General features: G+C 44.0%; 1 protein-coding gene across 1 annotated transcript in view; it reads left to right on the forward strand.

The window, feature by feature from the left end:
- The window catches only part of LOC122556887 (neuropeptide Y receptor type 2-like), an 18,032-nt gene extending 6,893 nt beyond the window's left edge, over positions 1–11,139 (forward strand). The window contains exon 2 of the mRNA XM_043704147.1: positions 9,573–11,139. Coding sequence (XP_043560082.1) covers positions 9,573–10,764 — 1,192 coding nt within the window. The 3' untranslated portion in view covers positions 10,765–11,139. The remainder of the gene's footprint in view (positions 1–9,572) is intronic.
- The last annotated feature ends 8,175 nt before the right edge of the window (positions 11,140–19,314 follow it).

Raw genomic sequence — 19,314 nt, forward strand, 5'->3', positions numbered from 1 at the left:
CTGCTTCCCCAATCCTGTCCTACACCGCATCCGCCTGCTGCCCCCAGTCCTGTCCAGCACTGTCCCCCCTGAGGGGCCATCCTCCCAACAGTATCCACATGGTATATCTGTTTGAGAGGGACTCCTGCACTGCCTGTCCATACTTCCTGGTGGTCACTGAACTCTGCCATTTCAAATCCTTTTGACTAAATTGACCTTATCAAATGAAGTTGGATGCTGCCTGACCTGCTGTGCTGTTCCAGCAATAAAGTTTGGATGCTGCCTGACCTGCTGTGCTGTTCCAGCAATAAAGTTTCAACTTTGATCTCCAGCATCTGCAGACCTCACTTTCTCCTTATCAAATGCAGACAATAATGCAGGAACCGATTACACACGTTATCCACTCATCACCAAACTCAGGCCTTTCATTCCCACTCTCTATTCCCAGCAGACCAGACTACAAAAAGTAAGTACTTTATGTCTTTCAATTACTACTCATTCAGTCTGCAAATCTGGTTCCTGAGCAGCCAAGCCGAGGTCACTTTTTTGGTCATAATGTCAACTCCAGAACTCTGCTAATAGATTCAAGAACAGCTTGTTCCCCGCTGTTATCAGACTTCTGAACAGACCTATCATATTCGAGTTGATCTTTCTCTGCATCTTCTCTGTAGCTGTAACATTATATTTTGCATTCTCTTCTATTACCCTGATGTACTTATGTTTTGTTTGGTGAATATACAAAACAATACTTTTCCCTGTGTGTTGGTACATGTGACAATAATAAATCAAATCAAATCATTCACTCTGACTGAGCCCGTTTCTCAGGTATTTATCCTCCTGTTGGTATTTACCCTCAGGTTTGACCTCTTTTGCTCAGTTGCTGCCTCTGTTCCTGCTTGGACTGGCCTTTTGCTTCACAAGCCTATGTATTCTCTGTCCAAAACTTCCTTCGTCTCCGCCGCATCTGCTCCCAGGAGGACCAGTTCAAAATACGTACAACACAGATGGCCTCCTTCTTCAAGGACCGCAATTTCCCCCCCGACGTGGTCGTGTTTGATTTTGTCTACTTTCTGTGGTTTTATTTACCCTAATGAAGAAGAGCATATCTTCTCAACATCACAACTATTGATCTCACCCTGCTTGGCTGTTGTATGGAACCCCCTACGTGTTAACCCCTTAAAGCCAAATACATAACAATATTGTCAAATTTGATGGAATTTTAATGCATTTACTTTAGGGGAAATTTGGCATGTTAATATGCTGCAGTTTTTCTTATCTGCGATGTTTTGTGTTATGTTGCTGAAAATATTACTGATGAAATACTTAGCAGTTGTAGTAAAATCATGCGTATACTTAGGATGAAGAAGATTATGAGTACCACATATGCTTGGTCCAGTTCTTGTTGGATTCATTTGGATATCAAAGTTGAAACTTTATTGCTGGAACAGCACAGCAGGTCAGGCAGCATCCAGGGAACAGGAGATTCGACGTTTCGGGCACAGGCCCTTCTTCAGGAATGAGCAGAGAGTGTTCAGCAGGAGAAGATAAAAGGTAGGGAGGAGGGACTTGGAGGAGGGGCGTTGGAAATGTGATAGGTGGAAAGAGGTCAAGGTGAGGGTGATAGGTGGGAGTAGGATGGAGGCGGAGAGGTCAAGAAGAAGACATTTCCAACTCCCCTCCTCCAAGTCCCTCCTCCCTACCTTTTATCTTCTCCTGCTGAACACTCTCTGCTCATTCCTGAAGAAGGGCCTGTGCCCGAAACGTCGAATCTCCTGTTCCCTGGATGCTGCCTGACCTGCTGTGCTGTTCCAGCAATAAAGTTTCAACTTTGATCTCCAGCATCTGCAGACCTCACTTTCTCCCCAAAACTACCCCTCACCTTGCTCCATCTAGTTTAAAGCCTTCTCTGCAGCCTAGTTATTCAATTTGTTCAAACATTGATCCCAGCATGTCTACAGGTGAAGCAAGTCGACTGGAATATTTCTTTTTTACTCAGTACTAGTGCCAAGCAACTGGACCTCATGCCTCCCAGATCAGTCTTTAATACAACCATTTATGTTCATCGAGGCCACTTTGCGCTTGACTCAGATAGCAATCCTGAGATTAGTACCTTTTGAGTTGTGCTTTTTAAATTAGATCCTAATTCCTGAACATCTCTCAGCAGAATGTCCTTTTGAGTTCAATTAATGTTGTTGACAACTGAATCCTTTCACTTCCACTCTACGTTCCTCTGCATCCCTGATGTGATGTCTTTAACCCTGACTTGGACAGGCAACAGAGACTTCAGGGATACCTGCTCCTGACTCCAGAGGACTTTAACTAACCCCAGTTTCACTCTGTCCCCTGCTGACTGCATCCCCCACTTCAATGGCTCCCTGTACTACAGTGCCACAGTCATTGTGTTCATCCTTCCTGCACCCTGCTTTCATCCCAATGTCTTTCCAGAGTTTAGGGATTATTGACAATTGCTGGGATTGAGGCTCTTGAGAGTTTGGATCTTGATACTTGCCTCACCTGCAGTCTCACACTTCTGTCCCTGATCACAGACTAAATCTGAATGACCTGATATGGAGAGTTTGACTGCCTCTTGAAGCAAATTGTCCGGGTAACTTTCCCCGCCCCCCCCCCCCTTGATGTGGTGGAATGTCTATCACTCAAACTATATCTCCAGAACTCGGGTCTGACGTTGCTTGGGCTTAAACACTTGCTGCATCAATGTTCACTGTGGATCACCTCTGTATCCAGAAGCTTCAACATGCTGCAGCAGCAACACATCACCTATATAATTAATCACTGATATATCTCTGTTCTTTATATGTCACTGTAATTTTTTTTTACACTAGCATCAATCTTATACCTAATAGACTATTTTTAAAGAAAAGAAAGTAAAAGGCCAGGAACCTAAATGCAAACTGAAACCTTACTTTTACATCAAGTCTAGGAATGCTCACTGCTGAAAATCTGTTGCTGGAAAAGCGCAGCAGGTCAGGCAGCATCCAAGGAGCAGGAGAATCGACGTTTCGGGCATGAGCCCTTCTTCAGATTCCTGAAGAAGGGCTTATGCCCAAAACATCGATTCTCCTGCTCCTTGGATGCTGCCTGACCTGCTGCACCTTTCCAGCAACACATTTTCAGCTCTGATCTCCAGCATCTGCAGTCCTCACTTTCTCCTAGGAATACTCACTGATCCTACACACTCTCCCCTGCTACTTAACTCCTTGAGATGCTTAACCTCAGAACTCTATTGCAAGTTGTGCTACGTAGCACTAAGCTGTGCATTTTTACATGCTGTCAACAAACAGGGATCTATCTGAGTCACTTAATGAGGATTCAGTTTCAGTTGATTCAATTAATCTACACTGCAAGCCTTGAAAGGAAAAGCCTGTTTCAGGCTAATATCCCCACAATTTAAACTGTAGATTTCAGTCAACTGCAACTGCAATTAGATTTGCACAAATTAAAGATTTAGACTTTCTTCATCAGAAAATGCAAACAGTCAATTGTAACTTGGGCTGAGTTTAACAAGCAATATTCGCAGTGAAGTGACATAATGAGGAGCGAAGGGTATGCAGGTCTAAGGATGGCTTTCTGCTGTTTACGGCAGAGAGTGCCAAGGGCCATTAAACAACAGAACCAGAATTGGAGACTTGAATTGCAATCAGAATTGGGATGCAGAAAGCTCAGAGAGTTGTAGGACTGGACAATGCTACTATGGTATGAATGAGGTGAGATTCATGCATGTAATTCATAAACAAGGATGGGAATTACAAACCTGAGTGCAGATCACAGTGGTGATAACTGAGTTGGACTTGTTGGAAGTTAACTATGGAGGATGGAAAGTGGGAGAATAAGCAGGAGAGCTTCGGGAAAATTTCAGGTTAGCAAAACCTTGATTGAGGATTCAGGAGCAGATCCTAATTGCAATGGATTCTGTAAAGTTTTGCAGTTGCTGAAAGACGTTATAAATCATTTCAACTTTTTACAGTTTTGTGCACACTTTTTGGTCTCCTTACTTGAGAAACGATGTACTAACATTGGAGCAGGTACAGAGGAGGTTCACTAGATTGTTTCTGGAGTTGAGAGGGTTGCTTTATGAGGAGAGGTTGAGTAGACTGGGACTATACTCATTGGTATTTAGAAGAATGAGTGGGCATCTTATAGAAACGCATAAAATAATGAAGGGAATAGATAGGATAGAAGCAGGAAGGTTATTTCCACTGGCAGGTGAAACTAGAATGAGGGGGCGTAGCCTCAAAATAAGGGGGAGCAGATTTAGGACTGAGTTGAGGAGGAACTTCACCCAGAGGGTTATGAATGTGTGGAATTCCCTGCCCAGTGAAGCAGTTGAGGCTTCCTCATTGAATGTTTTTAAGGCAAAGACAGATTTTTGAACAATAACTGAATTAAGGGTTGTAGGGTGAGTGCGTGGATGAGTGGGGCTGAGTCCACAAAAAGATCAACCATGATCTTATTGCACAGTGGAACAGGCTTGATGGGCCAAATGGCCTACCTGTGCTCCTATTTCTTATTTCTTCAAGTTTACTCATGATCCATATTTAAATCCGTGTGATCCACAAATATACTATAATATGATGTTACAACACACTGTGAATGAACTAATTCCACTAATAATGATTTATTAATGAGTTTATTGAATAATAGCAGACAGTAGTCTGACTGATTGCCCAATATCTCCATAAAGCGCTGACTGCAGTTGATGTACCACCTCTTAAAAGGTAAAATCACCATAATTCTACCAGACAATAACGCTACTCTCTGATTAGAGTGAGATAACAAATGGTGGTTTAACCTGAGGGCTGCCACACCTCAGGTGAGAGGAGAGGTTGAGAAGGAAAGTCCTTTATGGTAAAGTTGAACTCATGCTGTTGACATCACTCTGCATTAGGAACTAGTCATCTAAGCTACCTCACCTGCCATGGTAGGGACTCATAAAGTGCTTCAGTCACAAAGTAAATCTTTGAGAAATAATTTGCTTCCAACACACCCAGACATCGCTGGAATTGGATGACCAGAGATGAGTGGCTCTGGTATTGACCATTGAGTCATCAATTGGTAGAGGATGCTGTCTGTGGTCCTGTACTGTTGGCAAGTCGGCATTGACCGGTTGAGTAGTGTACTTGAGAGTTCTGCTTTTGTGAACATAATATTTTCACTCCGTTCATTCCTTTTCAGCTCAGTGCACTTCCAACCTGATGAAATGCTCACTGATGGGATGGAATTTGACATTTGGCGCAGTATGGGGGCGATTCCAGCTCTGGGGCATGCAGATTCTGCACAAAGTGCATTAGAATTGGCTGATCTGATAATGAATGGCCCAGATATTTCTGTTAAAGTAATGGTGAGGCTTATGGTGTTTGACATTATTTACATCTGCGTGGTACAGCACCTTCCTACGAGGGACAGGTGCACAGTTAAACACCAATATATGAAAGCAACTGTCTGAGATTCATTGTTCTACAGCTTCCTCTGTGAAGCCAACATTCCCCTGTCTAGTTCACTGTGGGAGCACATTGGGCAGTGTGTGGTTACTGGATATTTAGGTTTAAATGAACTGAAACTTAATCTCTGTAGTTAGTCCTTGCAATATATTGTTACAGAATTTGCTGTCAGTCGATAGAACTGTGTGGTAGACCTGTACTTGTATGCTTGGGTATTTTTAAAAGCACATTCAGTGGCAGGTTGTTGAACATGTGAGCTGGACAGTGGGTATCTGTAATTAACCTGCTACAGATAGCTATGACTTTGCATTTCACTTAATGGAGCATTATGAAGAAATGACAATTGTGAATGAGTTTCAAGCAATGTATCTGGTAACAGGAAATAACCATTAAAAGTTATATACCCTTAAAACAGCTATTGTTGGAAATTTTCAAGATTGTGAATTTGAAATTGAATGTTTTTACTTCACCTTTCTGCCAGTTTGCATTTTCTTAATTCAAATTTTCTTTCGTCTCTCTCTCTCCTCTTTCCTGATCTAGCATTGAATTCACCCACTTTAATTTGTATTCCTTTTCAGTTCTCATTCTCTATTCTTTCTACTTGGTTTGTTGAGGAGATACACAGATATTTGACCTGTTCATTACAGATACCCACTGTCACTCACTGTCCTGCTACCAGCTTACATATTCAACAAGCTGCTGCAGAATAAGTTTTTAAAAACCCAAAGCATACAAGTACATGTCTAGCAAACTGGAAGGACAGTTCAATTTGACTAACAGCAAATAAGGACAATAATTTCATATTATATCTTTACAAAGTAAATTCAGTTTCCCACACCTTCAGCGAATCTCGTTCTGCTACTCCAGACTGGCAATAAAGATCTGGGGGAAAACATTTCCTGTGGGGATATTTTTGGACAGTTGAATCTGAAATTCTGTTGAAGTGGCTCATTTTTCTGAAGTTCAGTTACACTCAAGCTACCTGCCAGACCCATTAACACAACCCAAAAATAAAAACAGGAGCAGGCGGAGGCCAATCAGCCCCTTGGGTTTTCTCCAATGAGCAACGAGATCATAACTGACCTGCTCCAGGCCTCAACTCTTCCTTCATGCGAGCTCTTCATACTCTTTGACTCCTCGATATTTTGAAAATCTATCTTCCTCCTTTTCAAACACCTTCATTGATCTAGTCTCCACAACTCCCTAGGGTAGAGAATTCCAGACATTTGCTCACCTCTGGGAGAAAAAAAAATCCCCTTGTATCTTAGTTGTACATGAGTGCCCAGTTATCTTAATAACTGTCTCCTCTCATTCAAGATTCCTCCATTACTGTAAACATTTTTGCAATGCCCAGCTTGTCAAACTCCTCAGAACCTTGAATGTTTCAAGAAGATCAGTCCTATCTAAACTCGGCTGAATAAAGGTCTAACCTATTTAGATGTTCTTGATAAATCAATCCTTCCTTCCCAGGACTCAGCTTTGTGGACCTCTTCTGTAATACTTCCAATGCCAATCATCCCTTCTGAAATATGGGAACCAAAACTGTCCACAGTACTTCAGCTCCAGCCTCATCCACAGCCTCGACAGTAACGGGCCTTCCCTGCTTTTAATCTCCAATACCCGAGCGATAAACCCAAATTTCTGTTTGAACATAGACCAGAAGTATGAGCAGAAGTAAGGCATTCAGCCCATCAAGACTCAAGGCCACGGGCTGTCAGGCATAGTGTAATTTTTAATATAACACCCTTCTGTATGAGTTTCCTCAAGTTCTTATCCAAGCTGGTTTTGTCCGGTTGTCTGTGCGCCGCATTTGGAAGACTGAGAGAGAAATGCTCCCAAGATTCCTGAGCAAATTTTCCTTGTTCAGACAATCCTACAAAAGAAAACCCCCAGAGGCTGTTTGTCTAATCCTTGCTGCATTTTGAGAGCTCTTGCTGCGTGTAAATGGCTGTTGCGTTTGTTCCTGTAAATTGCTGCACTTCAAAGCAATTAGTATTAGTTGCAGCAGTTTGAGGCTTTACTGAGAGGTGTGATAATAAGCCGTAGATCAGAAAGTCGCTTTTTATTCCAACCTTGCCTTTCTGTTGTATTCATGCATAAGCGATCTTTTTAAAAATGCTCTTGACCTTTTTCCAGGTGTGATCACTTTTGGCAATGCTTTTTATTTTTGATTCATTCTTGCAGTTTGGACATTACTTATTACCCAATATTCGTTACCCCTTCAGAAGGTGATGGTGAGGGGAGACCTTTTGCAAGCGTTGGAGTCTGTGTGGTGTTGGATCACCCACAGTGCACTTTTTGGTCAATTAATGTTGTTCCGCTTGACAATGGTGACATCTTACCCTTTGCCTCTGTTATTTTGAAGAGTTTGTTATATTTCTGCGTTAATTGCCCATGAAAATGAAGCCCGGTTGTTAATAAGCAACATTTCACCTCTCTGGGAACAATTTAAACTGTTAATTGTGACAGTCTTAGAGTAATGCTGCATGGAAACATATTCTTTGGTCCAACCAGTCCAGAGATGATAAGAACACCAAGTTTAAGACTTTATTTTTTTTTCTTTCCCTTTCTGTCTCTAATTTGTCTTGCTCTCTCAGTCTATCCTTTAGCCCATTACTAATTAAAAACCTATTTATCACCTCCTTAAATTTACTCAATGTACCATCCTCCACTGCACTCCAGGGTAGCAAACCCAACAGATTTGTGATCCTTTCCTCATTTCCATTTTAAATCTGCCACTCCTTCACCTAAAATTATTAACTGTCATTCCAGATTGCTCCACGAGGGGGAATATCTGCTTTACATCTACCTTGTCAATCCCCTTCAGCATCCTACAAAGTTCAATTGGATTTCCTCTCATCTTTCTAAACTCAAGTGTAGACCTGAACTACTCAATGTCTATAAGACATGCCTTTCACTGAAATGAATCTAGTCAACCTTCTCTGAACTGTCTCCAATGCATTTACACCTGTCCAAAACTGTACACAGTATTCTGGAGGTTGTCTCACCAATTCAGGTTGTCTCATTTCTGAGGAAGTGCTCATGCCTGAAACGTCGATTCTCCTGCTCCTTGGATGCTGCCTGACCTGCTGCGCTTTTCCAGCAACACATTTTCAGCTCTGATCTCCAGCATCTGTAGTCCTCACTTTCTCCGAGTTGTCTCACCAATGCCTTGTAGAATTGCAACAACACTTCCCTGCCTTTATACTGTGTTCCTTTAACAATAAATGCCACATTCTATTTGCCCTTCTTATTACCTGCTGTACCTGCATGTGCTTTTTGGGACTCCTGCACTAGCACACCCAGATCCCTCTGCATTTTGAAATTGCTCTCAATTTAGATAGTAAATTGCCTTTTTATTCTGACCAAAATGTTTAACCTCACACTTAACCACATTAAACCCGATCTGCCAAATTTTGGTCTATTCTCCTAACTTCTTTAGTGGATAAGTTCTTATTTCTTCACTGCAGCTTACTTTCCTACCTATTTTAGTGTCAACTGCAAATTTGACTGTACTATATTGGAGGCGTGGTTCAGTGGCTAGCAGTGCCAGGGACCTGGATTCAATTCCAGCCTCAGGTGACTGTCTGTGTGGAGTTTGTACATTCTCCCCGTGTCAGTATGAGTTTCCTCCCACAATCCAAGATGTGCAGGTTAGGTGGTTTGGCCAGGCTAAATTGCCCAAAGTGTTCAGAGATGTGTATGTTAGGTGCATTAGTCAGGGGTAAATATAGGGTCTGGGCAGGTTACTCTTCGGAGGGTCAGTGTGAGCTTGTTGGGCCGAAGGACTTGTTTCCACACTGTAGAGATAGTCTAATTTTTTTTGTCCCTTTCTGTGCTTGATTTGATGCTCATCCACCCTCATTTTGTACCCTTGCTGTGATCGCAATCATTAAATCGGTTATGGAAACATACATCGTTGGCCACTTTGTTCATTGAAGTCTTAGGTATTTCATTGGCTTCACTACAGTGTAACTACTTTATATTGCCAACACGTTAACCATACAAGGAGGTTTTGAACTGACATATGAAGGAACAAGTCTAAATAATGACGTATGTGGCAACATGTTCCTTGTCTTGTACGTTCTCTCCCAGTCACCCCAAACCTTTAAACAATGTCCTTGTCATTCACAGGGAATGGTACCAGATCAATTCAGAACAGGCCACGATGCATCCGACCAGTGCAAGCAATGTCACAGAGACTGTGGAGGGAAACAATTGGAACACTTCCAGAGAGTGGCACTTGATGAGCATTGATCAGTCCAGAAACATGGTCTACCCATCCATGGCTGAGAGTACCAAGCTTCTCAGTGTCCAGATCACCCTTATTATGGCTTATGCATTGATCATCCTCCTGGGCCTGGTGGGAAACTCCCTGGTCATTTATATGATCATAAAGTACAAAACCATGCGAACTGTCACCAACTTCTTCATTGCCAACCTGGCCTTGGCTGACCTCATGGTGGACACACTCTGCTTGCCATTCACCTTGGTTTATACTCTCCTGGATGAATGGAAACTTGGAGCTGTCCTTTGCCACCTTGTCCCTTACGCTCAGGCTTTAAGTGTCCATGTATCCACTCTGACTCTAACAGTGATCGCTCTGGACCGCCATCGATGCATCGTCTTCCATTTGGACAGCCGCATTTCCAAGAAGTTCAGCTTCATAACCATTTCCATGACCTGGTTGGTGTCGGCTATCCTTGCCGGGCCATTGGCCATCTTCAGGGAGTACAAAATCGTCGACTTGCAGCCCATTAACCTGCAGATTGTGGTCTGCTCTGAGAAATGGCCCAGTGGGAACACCCAAGATGGAACCATCTACAGTATCTCAATGTTCATCCTACAATACGTGCTGCCGTTGAGCATCATCAGTTACGCCTACATTAGAATATGGATCAAGTTAAAGAGCCATGTTAGTCCGTGCGCGCGGAGTGACAGTCATTACCGACGGAGAAAAACCACCAAAATGCTTGTGATGGTGGTGGTGGTCTTTGCAGTCTGCTGGCTGCCCTTGCACACCTTCCAGCTGGCCAGCGATCTGGACAAGCGCCTCTTTCAGTTCACAGAATACAAGCTGCTCTACACCATCTTCCATGTGCTGGCCATGTGCTCCACCTTCGCCAATCCCCTGCTGTACGGCTGGATGAACAAGAACTATCGCAACGGCTTCATCTTCTTCTTCCGCTGCAACCACAACGTGGACAACCTCAACAACGTGGAGACGTCAGTCAAGGCCAGGCTGCACCCTTTCAGGGTGGAAGCTCACAATGGTAGCCTTTGCAATTACAGGGCTACGAATGGACATCCACCAACAGAGGTTTAGTGGGGGGCTGGGGGCTGTGGTTTTGGGGGGAGTCGGGTGAATGTGGGATTTCACCTTCTACACAGTCAACAGTATTGATAGCACCTCGTATGGATCAGGCTGTTTGTAGTTCTCCTTCTGGTCAGTGGTCGACATTGTCCAACTAAGCTGCGATTGATTAATGGAGTAACGCTAAGTAAAATAATCCACACTGTCACTGACTTACTTTTTGATTAATGCATGAGCATCTTTGGCCAGGTTAAACTTCATTACCCAGCCCCATATTTTGAAGGAAGTGGTGAGCAGACTGGCGCAGCAGGAAGGTGTGTTTGTTTTCTTTCTTCCCCTCTTTCTCCCACACTACCACCTAATTTTTCCCCAGCACCCATGTCGCGTGTTTGTGCAGGTGTGAGCACAGTGAAGAACAACAAGTGTGTAAATCTTTATTTATATTCCACCACCAGGAAGAAAGGAAACACCCAAGTGGTCAGTGACAAGCAGTGCCCTTCTCAAAAGGCAATGCTGCCTGATCAAACAGTGAAGGGGAGGGCAGGGGTTAAACCAAAATAGTATTGGAGGGGGAAATAAAACACTCCACTCCCTGCGGTGCCCACCTCTCCCTGAATAGCTCAAGGGACTTGATAGACACTATGTGCTCCTTCTCCAGGGACACCCGGGCTCTGACATACACGCGGAAGAGGGGAAGACAGTTGGCCCTAATGACCCCCTCCACTGCCCGCTGCCTGGACCTGTTTATGGCCAGTTTGGCCAGGCCCAGGAGCAGGCCCATGAGGAGATCTTCTGACCTCCCTCCCCCCTTCGCACAGGGTGCCCAAAGATCCGGAGCGTGGTGCTAAAGTGCAGCCGAAAGCAGAGGACAAGGTCTTTAAGAAAATCAAAAAGGGAGTGCAAATGCCCACACCCCATATATATATGGTCCACGGACTCCACAGCACCACAGAACAAGCAGTTGGGCTGGGAGTCTGTGAACCACCGCAATCCGCAGTTGTAGGAGACTGCTGCGTGCAAGCAGGAGGGTGTTGGGCACAGGCCCAGATGTTGATAGATCAAAACTACCATCTGCTGTTTGAGATCTCCTTTTCTGCAGCATTGTGGCTCAGTGGTTAGCATTGCTGCCTCACAGCGCCAGGGACCCAGGTTCGATTCCAGCCTTGGGTGACTGTCTGTGTGGAGTTTGCACATTCTCCCCGTGTCTGAGTGGGTTTCCTCTGGGTGCTCTGGTTTCCTCCCACAATCCAAAGATGTGCAGGTCAGGTGGATTGACTTTGCTAAATTACTCATAGTGTCCAGGGAGGTGCAGGTTAGGTGAGTTATCCAAGGTTAATGCAGAGTTGTGGGAAGAAGTGGGGTGCACTTCAGAGGGTCAGTGCAGACTTGATGGGTCGAATGGCTTCTTCTTGCACTATAGGGGCAGCGAGTGGCTGACCTACGGTCAACCTTGTCCTTCAAAAACATACAGATTGTAGGCCTCTGTCTGCACTATAGGGCATCTATCATCCTTCTTGAGTTGCCACAGTCTCTGTGTTATTGACACATCCACAGTGTTATGAGAGCTGGAGTTCCAGGATTTTGCCGAGGCAATTGTCATGTTTTACATTATGTTATTGAAGTTTGAGAATTGAACCATGCTCTTTATCCACTTCAGTTCCCGTAATATCTTGAGGATTCTCTCTTCTCTTACCAATTCTGTCTAACATCTCACACGTTTCCCCACCCTGCCAATCCCTCTTGGCATTTTGTACATCTCTGTTAAATCTCAGCACAATCGCCTTTCACCTAAGCTTCCTCGTCCCTGGAAACATTCTGATAAGCCTCCTCTCCAGCTTCTCAAAGACCCTCACATCCTTCCCAAAGTGTTGCGATATGACTAACCGTGTGTGGTTTGTTTTGTAGGCTGCCTCTTGCTGCACTCAGTCCCTGAAGGATTTGCCTGATCACATTCTGCAACCTCAAAGAAAAATGTAAACATTGTTTGTGAGCATCTGAGGAGCAGGAGAGTCAACGTTTCAGGCAGAATTCCTTCATCAGGGTTCTGTCCGAAACATTGATTCTCCTGCTCCTTGGATGCACCCTGACCTGCTGCGACTTTTCAGCACCACACTCTCGGACTCTGCTCTCCAGCATCTTCAGTCCTCCCTTTCTCCTAGTAAACATTGTTTATGTCTCCCTGAACTTACCAAGTATTTCCAAGACTCCAGGTTTTCACATCTTTCCTCTATCTTTTACATAGAAGAGGGACAGGCCATCCCAGGGATGAGCTCCAATGGACGAGATGATGGGTAGAACTTTGTGTCGGTGATGGGTGGTATTGCCCGCTAGTTGGAAAGCTGGCAAGCAATTTGCGTTACTGCCATCGGAGATGGTTCACTGAACTGGGTGGTTGACAGGGTGTGGTGGGTCATTAGGACCCAGGAGCAGAGTCTCCACCTGCTGAGAGCTGCTGGCCCATCAGAGAATGGCAGCTCTTTAGCTGAGTAGCGCCCCCAAGGAGGTGGTGGCCGCTACTGGAAATGACAACCTGCTAGCGGGTGAAGCCAAGGGGGATGTGAACCATACCACAGATAGGTAGTGACGGAAAGAGTTTAATGGATTTGCACTGGTGAGGTCAAGAATGTTGGTGGGAGATGGGGTCTTGTTGGAATCAGTAGCAAGGGCAGAGGAGTGTCTCCTGGGGGGGAGGGGCATTCCATCCTGTTACCTGGTCCCCAATCAGACCCCTGAGTGCTTAAAAGGAGGAATAATTGCTTTCCTTCCACCAGGATTGACAGGCCTACTGTACTCTTTATATGGCAACAGGTCCACTTGCAGCTAAGATAATATCATTGGCAACGTGATACAGCCTTTTAAAGTGACTAATTGTCCACTTAAGGGTCTCAATTGGTAGTACGGTGAGATGACTGAGCATGAGCTCTGCCTGCCTGATTTAATTGGGATGGCATGGATACAAAACCAGTGTGCTACACCCCATTACTCTCCCTCTCCGATTAAATCCCTCGGTGTGCCCAAGCATACCTTCAAAGAGGGTGGAAGATTCTAACTGGCGTTTCAGTTGGATTTGTCTCAATTTTGATTTTCCTTCTGTCAAAACCTGTAATATTAAATTGATTGAAGGTATGTGATTGAATCATGGTCATGGTCAGTGGGCCCTGCTGAGCACATCAAATACAGAGCTGTTCACTAAAATATAGTGATTCAATATATTCACTGACGTTTTTTATGGCATCGTTTTCTGAAACACCAAGCTCACCCAATTTTAAGTTCAACTTCAATAACAAACTTCTGTAATGACAAGCTATGATCTTCATAGCTCCTCTTCCTCGGTGACTTGCCAACCAGTGAAAATGTAGCCAGTTAGTGTCAGTGGTCATAGGGGACACTTCCCTCGTGAACTTTTATTTCACCCCCCCCCCCACGCTGTAGTTTAACCCAGTTGGAGCAGCTGTGCTGCTTTCTTGGCAGTGATCAACAAATCCAGCACTGGATGATGGACCAATGGTTGAGCAATGGATGCTTTCCAATGGTAGGAAGAAGTAATACCACTTCCATCTGAGGTCAGAGATGCTGAGGCCAAAAACCTCAAGCAATTCCAAAGGATGGAGTGAGAAATAGTAGCTGTCTAGACTCAAGGGGTCAAAGCCAGGAGCCGGTCCAAGCACAATTGCCCATTAAGCCCACCCTGAGGATCGCCGATGTTAAGGGTATTTAAATGGGCATTGGCCATATGGATAATAATGGAACGGTGTAGTTTAGATGGGCATCAGATTAATTTCACAAGGGTGACGCGACATCGAGGGCCGAAAAACCTGTACTGTGCTGTATGTTCATTCACTTGCCTGTATGTTTGGACACAAGGCCACTCCCCCAGTATCTGTGCCAAATGTCCAATACCTTGAACTCAAGGTCACTGCCCGGTCACAATACCTGGCCTCTGTTTAACACAATCTCAAAGCTGCTGTTTATTTCCCATCTCAACTCTCTCCTGAGGAAGTGGTGATGAAGCTTCTTTGTGAATGAAGGCACAGACTGAGTCTTTTGCAAAGCCATTTCATGGGAATTGAGGAGTTGAGCCTAATGCTGAGAGTGTAGAGTCACATATCGGTCAGACTGATTAAGGATACCGAAGTTCCTTCCCGCAAGGATATGAGACATTTACCGGAACCCAACGACTTTGCAATCACTTTTACCTGGTGCAGTGAATTCTGAATTTTTAAAAACTGGATTTGAATTGTGAAACTGTTGTGATGCGACATTCGGCTTACATTCTCTGGATTACTAATCAGAAACAGACCCATTGCAGTCTCGTCTGATTCCACGTTCAGCACGTTTCTGTACAACTCCGGCTGAGATCACTGGTGACCAGATACATCAACCTGTCACTTTGAAGCCAGACATTAGATTTAATGTCAGCTGTTCCAGCGCCACCTGCTTTAAAAAAGATAACCGATTGTCTAATTCTTCAAATTAAGTTATCTCCATGTTTTAAGGATCATGTTACTGTATTGGGAAAGTATTAAACTATTTTGTGCACCATAATTTGCATTTTAATTATTTTGTGTCACTTTGTTTTCCTAACCCAGTCCATCCAGGAGTGTCCCATCAGACAATCCCAGGGCAGGTACAGCATAGGGTTAGATACAAAGTAAGGCTTTCTCTACTCTTTTAAACAGAAGGTAAATGTCCTTCAACATTGTCACCATCAAACACCACCAGAGCAGGGACAAATGTGGGATTGAATACAGAGGAAGGTTTTCACTATGCTCTTTAAACACTACTAGGTCAGGGGTTAAGAGACAGAGTAAAGCTTCCTCTACACTGTCCTCATCAAACACTCCCAGAGCAGGTATAGCATAGAGTTAAATACAGAGTAGAGCTTACTCTCTCAAACTGAAGCTAAAGCTACATCTACATTGTTTCCATCAAACACTCCCAGGACAGGGACGACACGGGGTTATATACAGAGTGATGCTCTCTCTATGTTGTCCCCAGTAACAGGCCTGGGGCCGGTACAGCAGGGGTTCAGATACAGATTAAAACTTCCTCCACTCTTTCCATCTGAAAGTAAAGCTCCCTCACCCCTGCTCCCATCTAACACTCTCAGGACAGGTACAGCATCAGGTTAGATACAGAGTAAAGATCCTTCTAATCTTTTAAATGAAAGTAAATCTCATTCTACACTGTCCCCATTAAACACTCCCAGGGAAAGGACAATGCGTGGTTAAAGACTGAATAGATCTCATTGTTGTCATTTCGCTTCGAAGTCTGATCATTGAGGGTTCAAAATCTTGCTCCAGGACTTAAAGACACAAAATCAATGCTGCTATTTCAATGCAGTACAGAAGGTGTGTACAGTGTCAAAGGTGTTGTCTTGCAAATGAGGAGTTACAGGTATGCAATTTTCTCTTTCTATCTCTGACCTATCCAACACTCCAAGGACAGGCACAGCGCAGATTAGATAGATAGTAATGCTCCACCCTCAAAATCCCATTAAACACTCAGAGGGCAGATATAAAGCACAGGCATTGACTCTCTTCCATAGGCACTGGTCCTCACTAGGCCAGAGGCTCCATAGACAACATCTCTCAATAGGGGACTAGAAAACTTGGAGTTCCTTTATCAAATCCAGCCACCACTGCGTCACATTTCAGTGACAGATATCATATTGAAAGATTGTTGATTTGTTCCCAGACCAATCTCTTCCTCCATCTGGAAGCAGCTTAATGTACAAGATAATAAGTGCAGCTCACCAATTAAACAGGACGGGAGACGGTGGAGAAACATATTTTCCATTTGAAATTACCAGAAATGTTTTTTGGTAAATTAGAAAGCATGGTTCCTGCTGGGCTGATAGATGAGGGATTATGAACAGCATGAGAAAAAGAGGCAGCTCCTGCATAGACCTAACATATTGGAGACACACTGGGCTGTCGCGCATCAGTGAGCGCACACAATCCTAATGATAAACAAGATGGACTGTTTATTCAAGCTGTGCGCCTATGACATCGGCAACAGCAACAACTTTAATTTCTATAGCACTTCTAATACTGTGAAACAGCTCCTCATTGGAGTGTGATGAAACAATATTTGATGGTGAAGCATGAAAGGAAGTGTCAGTCTTGTTTAAGACAAAGTCAGGAGTCACATGACACCAGGTTATAGTCTAACAGGTTTATTTGAAATCGAAGAGTGTGGCGCTGGAAAAGCAGAGTTGGTCAGGCAGCATCCAAGTCGCAGGGGAATTGACCTTTCAAGGATAGCCCCTTCATCAGGAATTGCCTGATGAAGAGCTTATGCTCGAAACGTCAATCCTCCTGCTTCTTGGATGCTGCCTGACTGGCTGTGCTTTTCTAGCACCACACTCCGGGCTCTGATCTCCAGCATCAGCAGCCCTCACTTTCTCTGGGTTTATTTGAAATGACAAGCTTTCAGAGCATTGCCCCTTCCTCACCTGAGAGCAAATTACATGGTCTAATATCAGGCTGACTGAAGGTATGGCCACTAATGAAGGCAAATTAAAATCAAGGATGTGCAAGAGGAGCAGCAGAAAGATGTAGTGTTGGGGATCTCCAGATATTGGGAAGGGTGTGTCCATGGAAGGATTTAAGCAGAAGGATGAGAAATGTAGAAGTGAGGACTGAGATCTATGTAATGGATCACACGTTACGGAAGGAAGATAGGAAATTGGGGTGGAGAAACCTATCAGCCATGATGGAATAGCACAGAGCAGACTCGATGGGATGAATGGCCTAATTCTGCTCTTAAATCTTACATCAATGTAAACTCTATTCCAACTCTCACACGCCACAAAAAAATCCATTTGGGAATATTCCTGGAACTCTCATCTCTGTCCAATCTCCTGGACTCATGAACTGGGAAGTTGCTTGGACAATTACAACTGAAAAAGAAAGGTGAACCTGCTTGGCAGAAGTTTTCATGAACTGGTCTGACTGTTTTAACTGAAAAGAAGGTCAGTACCAGAGGGCACTGTTTTAAGATAATTAAGAATTAGCTTGGGAAGAGGAGATGTGTTCTATAAGAGTGTTAGTGCCTGAAAGTGTCAACAGGCATCACAAAATAAACCTAGATATTAGGATGTAAAGGACCTTTCCTGGGAACAGCTAACTAGTGTCCTACTACTCACAGAACCATAGAGGCATACAGCATGGAAACTAACCCTTCAGTCAACCTCATCCATGCCGACTAAGTTTCCCAACCTAAACCTGTTCCACTAGCCTGCATTTGGCCTATATCTCTCTAAGCCCCTCTATTCATGCACCTGTCCAAGTATCTTTTAAATGCTGCAAATGTACCTATATCTACCACCTCCTCTGGCAGGCCATTCCACATGTGAATTACCCTCTCTGTGAAAACGTTGCCACTTAGGACTCTTTTTAGTCTTTCTTTTCTCACCTTTTAGTTTGAACTCCCCCACCCTGGGGAAAAGACCTTTGCTAACTACCTTATCCATGCCCCTCATGAATTTATAAACCACTAGAAGGTCACTCCTCAACCTCCTACATTCCAGGACAAAAAATCCAACCTATCCCTATAACTCAATCTCCCCAGTCCCAGTAATATCCTTGCGAATCTTTATTGAACCCCCTCCCTTTTCATAACATCCTTCCTATAGCAAGGCGACCAGAACTCCAAAATAGTAATCCAAAAGTGGCCTTACCAATGTCCTGTCCAACCTCATGATAACATTCTACCTCCTATACCCTATGGTCTGAGCAATGAAGGCAAGTGTGCTAAATGCCTTTTTAACCACTTTGTCTACCTGTGATACAACCTTCAAAGAACTATGTACCTGAACCCTTAAGTCTCTGTTTTCCAATACTCTCCAGAGCCCGACCATTAACTGTTCTCCCTTGTTCTTCCAAAATGCAACTCCTTGCATTTATCTAAATTAAATTCCCTCTGTCACTCCTTGGCCCATTGGCCAAATTGATCAAGATTCCTTTGTAATCTTAGAAAACCTCCTTCACTGTCTACTTACCACCCGTTTTGCTGTCATCCATAAATATACTTACCATACTTCCAACTCGTTTATATAAATCACAACCACACTGGATCCAGCACTGATCCCTGTGGAACATTGCTGGTCACAGACCTCCAGTCTGAAAATCAGCCATCTACCGTCACCCTCTGTCTCCTACCGCCTAGCCGATTTTGTATCCAATTGGCAAGCTCTCTCTGAAGCCCATGTGATCTAACTTCACTAACCAGTCCATCATACTGGACCTTGTCAAAGGCCTTACTAACGTCCATCTAGACAATGTCTACTGCTCTGCCCTCATCTATCTTCTTGGTCACATCCTCAAAATACTCTGTTGAGTTTGTGAGACATGATTTCCTCACATATAGCCATGCTAACCATCTGTAATCATTTCCTGCCTCTCCAAATGCATCAAAAGCCTGTCTCTCAGAATCTCCTCCAACAACTTATCCAACACTGATATCAGACACACAGGTCTTTATTTCCCAGGTTTCTCTTTGTAGCCTTTCTTAAATAAAGGCATAACATTAGCCACCCTCCAGTCTTCCGGTGCTTTA

The sequence above is a fragment of the Chiloscyllium plagiosum genome, chromosome 14 (assembly GCF_004010195.1).
Source record: "Chiloscyllium plagiosum isolate BGI_BamShark_2017 chromosome 14, ASM401019v2, whole genome shotgun sequence".
In the NCBI taxonomy this organism is placed as follows: Eukaryota; Metazoa; Chordata; class Chondrichthyes; order Orectolobiformes; family Hemiscylliidae; genus Chiloscyllium; species Chiloscyllium plagiosum.